Below are 5,446 nucleotides of genomic sequence, written 5' to 3'. Positions count from 1 at the left end.
TTTTTAACAGTAATATTAGTAAATAATATATTTTTTTTAAATAATCCTGTTAAACCGTTTTAATATGATAATAGCAGCTTACGCAATATACAATTTATTATCAGGTTTTTTTCTTCTTGTTTATAAAAGACTGTTATAATTTATAACGAATTTAAACTATTTTATGAACATTTACCTTCTAAACTCATTTATTAGTAAAACATAAAACGAAGACCCTTTCAACGTTTTCTTTGGCTAGGTATTGCAAAAGACCTTTCTGGAAAAAATATGAAAATAAAAATGGCTACTTCTAAAGAACTTCACTATTTAGTTGCTAATTGCGCCCTTTTCCTTTGAGGGCAAAGTTCACAAAATGTGGATTTTATTTCATTAAAGTTCTACTTTGCTCTTGTTGTAAAATACCGGAAATAGTCTGGAAACTTTGCGTTGAAAGAAATAACTAGAATTGTGTTCTAATAATGTAAAATCTTGAACTATAACGAAAAGGACAAATTTTAATGGTTTAAATATAATTATAAATAAACGACACAAAATATATAATTTATATAAAGGAGAGAGCAAACAATATGGCTTTGTTAACGAAAGTTTTAATCAAGTAAAGGTTTTCCAATCTATTATAATAAATTATAATTTAAGATTACTATCTATATTTTTGTATTTATTTTATTCAATTCTGTAATCAGTTTAGGTTTACTTTTTTGGGTTCGCTATTTAATTCTTAAGGGCAAGTATCAATGCACGTGGTGTTCGTGTGTATTAAGGTATAAAAAATGCTTATTAAAAGCTTAAAATTTTTATTGTAAAGAAGATCTTTTCGGAATTAAATCCATCATCAGTTTAATAAAAAGTTGTTAAAAACATTGTATGGCCACATAAAAACATTGGAAGGACATCCGTATTAAAAAATCCTCATGGTATTTATCAAGGTAAATGCAATAGACTGTTAACTTGATTATTAAAAACTGAAAATGGGGGCATCTTACATGACCCCCTTTAGTTGGTGAGGTTTTATCGACTTACATTACCTCTGATCTGTGCTGGAGTCTTGGGCTAAGTATCAATATTGTATCCGCCTTTGTATAAGCTAATACATTTACAGGTTTAGCATATCGCGAATTATTCATTTATGGGTTATTTTTGAGTGGATGACATACACACACACATGGGTTCATCCCAACCCGTAGGAACATGAGTGTGCCACTGCTAGTCAGTGGGACCCCCATGTCCGAAGATCAGACCGGTCACGTTCCAAAAGAGCTAGTCGTTTTGGCTCGGTACCTATCTGACCCCCAGGTTTTTCCTCCACCCCTCCTCTACGTCTGACATACGCAGAGGAGGCTATGAACTATTACGTCGGGAGATTTTGGAAAAAGAAAACACCCTCCGTTTTTCTTGACTTGTGGTTAGGCCACTTGACTGTAGGGGTAGCTTAGTATAGCTTTTCTCCCTATTTACTTTACTGAGCTTAATTTTTTGCATGACTTTGGCCTCTGTGTTCCGGAAAAATGTGTGTCTGATCAGGGGGTCGGCAGCAGGCTAATGGCCCCCTGTTCGGAAGTTGTGTGCTCGATCAAACAGTCGCCAATTTGGCAAAACTAGTTTTAGTCCCCTTGCCGGCTGAGTGATCGATGGGTCTGGCCATCGAGCCTGTGTTTGTCGCACACGGCCTCGATGCTCAGGTTTCGCGGTTGCCTAGGGCAACCTGGGCAACCTAGGCAACTGAAGGGGATGCCTGAGGGGCCTTAGCCTGATGGGCTTTAATGAGGTGTGGATCTGTGTCCAGTTTTTATTACTTTATTTGTCAACAGTTTATTTGTTAGGAGAGGTTTTGGGTGAAAAATGATAAGGGTAGGGTTTAAGAGTAGATGACATACGCCACCCACTCCATTATTTATACCCACAGATTTAAATCGGTAGGTATCAGCGCTACCTAGACTTTAGTACCTTCCAAGCAGTGTGTGAGTGAATGTATAACGTAGTTATGCACAGTAACACGCGCTTAGTTGCCAAGCATTTTCATAAGTATTTTAGTGGTTGACGACTGCCCCCACGCTACTAGCCGTGTTCTTAAGTTTGTCAAAGTAAGTTTTCGATTTTAGTCTACTAACTACACTAATTTTTAGCACATATTGATAGTACTTACGGTTCCTGATTCATAATGATATTAACTCGTGATTTTTACCGGATCTTACTCTTTTCAAAACAAAATGAAGAATTCGAAGAAGCGTAAAGTTGAAAGAAGTAAGGAGCTTGACGTTTGGTTGAAATAGTTCGAGAAGTTGAGTGATAACGAGGATGGACCTAACACTGACAACGAAAGTCATTTTGGAAAAGAAGACCACGTAGCTGAAAGTGAACATAATATGGCTTCCGAACTGTCCTCCGGAGGCGCGACAGCCGTGCCGGAGGCATCAAGGAATTTGGGTATCGGTCAAAATACTTGGGAATTCCAAGGTTGGCCAAATCCAAATTTCTAATTGATTCGATGCAGGGAAATTCCACTTTCGCTACGTAAAACAAAGGATTTGTTTTACATAAAAGCAGGTAGATTTTCTCTCATCGATCAGTCGAGCTTGCCTCTTCTTACTGTAGACCTAGTCGGTGCTTTATTGTATCAACTTGAGCTATTGTTTTATTTCTGATTTCCTGTGTACCTTTTTATTTTAGCAGTTGTCGTATATTCAGACCTTTTCAGGTTAGAATATTACTATTGTTCATGTATTGATTTATTTACTATTTTATTTGATTATTTTTGATTGTTTATATTTCTTGTATTTGTGTCTAAGTAGTTCTTTCCGGTAAGTTAAAGAACTCTTAGAAATATTTTTCTGATATTTCACTTGTGTTTCATTGTGTGTCTAAGTCGTTCTTTTCCGGTAAGTCAAAAGAACACTTAGAAGTATTTCCATATTTGCACTCTTATTTCTGATATTTCGTATACTTGTCTCTGTTATTTTCATTTTCACGCTAAGTCGTTTCTTCCGTAAGTCAAGAAACACTTAGCTATATTTCTATATCTTTTCCGCATTTTATTTTCTTATTTTCTATTACAAGTTGTTTCTTCTGTAAGTCAAGAAACACTTGTAAATATTTGTATTCTTATTTTTGCATTTTATTTTTTTTTATTCTATATTACAAGTCGTTTCTTCCGTAAGTCAAGAAACACTTGTAAATATTTATATTCTTCTATTGCATATTTGATTCTCTTGTTGTTTTTCTGTTCTAAGTTGTTTCTTCCGTAAGTCAAGAAACACTTAGACATATTTTCACATATTGTGTTATATTTACTTATTTCATTTGTTTATATTCCTCTCTTAAGTTGTTTCTTCCGTAAGTCAAGAAACACTTAAGAACATTTCTGCATTCTTTTACCTTGTGTATTTTTACTCATATTTCTGCATTTTTCTATTCTTTGATCTTGTACATTTTTACTTTTTATTCTAAGTTGTTTCTTCCGTAAGTCAAGAAACACTTAGAAACATATTCTTTGCACTACATTTATCATACCATTTTATTTTATTGTTTACCAAGTTATTCCTTCCGTAAGTCAAGGAATACTTAGATTATTTTACCTGTTCTGTTTTCCATTTTTGATCTGTTATTTTGTAACTGTTCCTTGGAACCGTTACCTGTAACAGATACTTGTCGCTGTAACGGTTATTCTGTAACGGCAACAGTACTGACCCATTTCACTAGCGACAAACGAAGATGGTAAACACCCGTTCCAATTCCGGAGACAGGAAAAAGTCCGAAGAGCCGGCGATGGGTCCTACAGGCCCAAATGCCCCCTCTCGGCAACAGAACAATAAGCAAATGAAGCTGACAGAATTGATACTAGTGGAAGAGAAAGTGAAGAAACTAACAACCGAGCGGAAAAGTATTACACAGGAAAAGATTAAATAAAATGCCATTTGCCAGGACCAAAAGGTATTGCTCGAGAAAAAAGACTGAAATTGACATCTGGAGTCTCTTTTTCGATGAGATAATAATAAACACAATAGTTAATGGCACTAATATTTACATAGAGAGAATCCGTAAAAATTTCGAAATACTCAACAATAAAATCGAAATGCACAACATACAGATTCAACCAAACTTCGAGCATTTATTGGTTTATTATTCCTCGTAGGTTCTTTGCTTCATCCAGGAAAAACTTACAGTTTTTGTAATAATACAAGGGGAAATGGTCTGCAATTCAGATTTTGTTTCTTAGTATGATGCTTACGGTTTGACAGTGTTATTAATAGAGTTAAGCGAAAGGCCATTGACAAATTGGCACCAATAAGAGATGTGCTGGAATTATTTTTGAACAATTGTCTAGTTTACTTTTCTCCAAGTGAGTACCCCACAGTCACTGAACAACTTCTAGCATTTAAAGGTAGATGCAGCTTTAAGCAGTACATACCGAGTAGGCCCGGAAAGTATTTGCTTTAACTGACACTAAGACAGCTTACACGTCGAATTTGGAAGCCTATGTAGATAGGCAGCCACAATGTCCTTACCAAGTAAACAACTAGGGAGAAGAAGTTGTGTTGCGTTTAGTTGAACCAGTATCTGGATCTAATCAAAATATCACAGGCGATAACTGGTTCACCAGTATTCCTTTGGCGAAAAGGCTTTTTACAGAAAAAAACTAACTTATGTAGGAACGATGAGAAAGAATAAAAGGGAAATACTAAAGGAATTCCTTCCAATACGAAATAGAGTGGAGCACTCCTCCGTATTCGGTATTTACAAATACTGCGTTTTAGTGTCCTATTTTTTGAAAAAGAACAAGGCTGTAGTAGTTGTATCCACATTACATTCCATCGTTGATATAGATGAGTCTACTGGAGATAAAAATAAACTTGAGATTGTGACTTTTTATAATATGACCAAAGTTGGCGTCGACCTGGTTGACCAGCTTTGTCAACACAATAATGTTGCGGGCAACATTAGACATTGGCCGATGGTACTGTTCTACAATCTGGCAAATATTTTCGCAATAAATGCTCTCTGCATTTACAGATATCACCATCATATGAACGAGAAAATACCACGTGTGCGGTTCTTGCAAAACCTGAGTTGGCAGTTGATCAAACCTCAAATAGAACGAAGGTCCCAAAATCCAAACATTTTAAGGCAACTACGACAACGTGAAAAAAAGCTGCTTGGTATTAAGGAAGATGAGCAGCCAGCCGAAGCTAAACCTGGATCCAGAAAATTGTATTCCAAATTTGGAAAATAGGTTTGTGGTGACCATTTAAAAGAAATCTGTACAAACTGCCATCAAAATGAGGTTATGTGAATGTATTATTGTTTACTTGAAAACAAAATTTTGTTGTAATCATTTTTCGGTTTTATCTTGATAAGTAGACTGTCCTGATTATATTTCTGTAGAAAATAATTTCTCAAGATCTTTTATTCTAGTTGAGACATCTCTATTACATATAAGAATTGAAATGAA

General features: G+C 35.3%; 1 protein-coding gene across 1 annotated transcript; it reads left to right on the top strand.

Annotated features, from left to right (window-relative positions):
* The first annotated feature begins 4,651 nt into the window (after window positions 1-4,651).
* Window positions 4,652-5,227, top strand: LOC140433656 (uncharacterized). Its single transcript, XM_072521636.1, has one exon. The coding sequence runs from the start codon at window positions 4,652-4,654 to the stop codon at window positions 5,225-5,227; it is 576 nt and encodes a 191-aa protein (XP_072377737.1).
* Window positions 5,228-5,446: the final 219 nt, after the last annotated feature.

The sequence above is a fragment of the Diabrotica undecimpunctata genome, chromosome 2 (assembly GCF_040954645.1).
Source record: "Diabrotica undecimpunctata isolate CICGRU chromosome 2, icDiaUnde3, whole genome shotgun sequence".
NCBI classification, from domain to species: Eukaryota; Metazoa; Arthropoda; class Insecta; order Coleoptera; family Chrysomelidae; genus Diabrotica; species Diabrotica undecimpunctata.
The sequence above is the reverse complement of the archived record's forward strand: the minus strand, read 5'-3'. Positions and strand labels throughout refer to the sequence as shown.

What these genes read in the sequence shown, in the direction of transcription:
- LOC140433656 (XM_072521636.1), top strand. Translation starts at nt 4,652, where the DNA reads ATGAGAAAGAATAAAAGGGAAATACTAAAGGAATTCCTTCCAATACGA.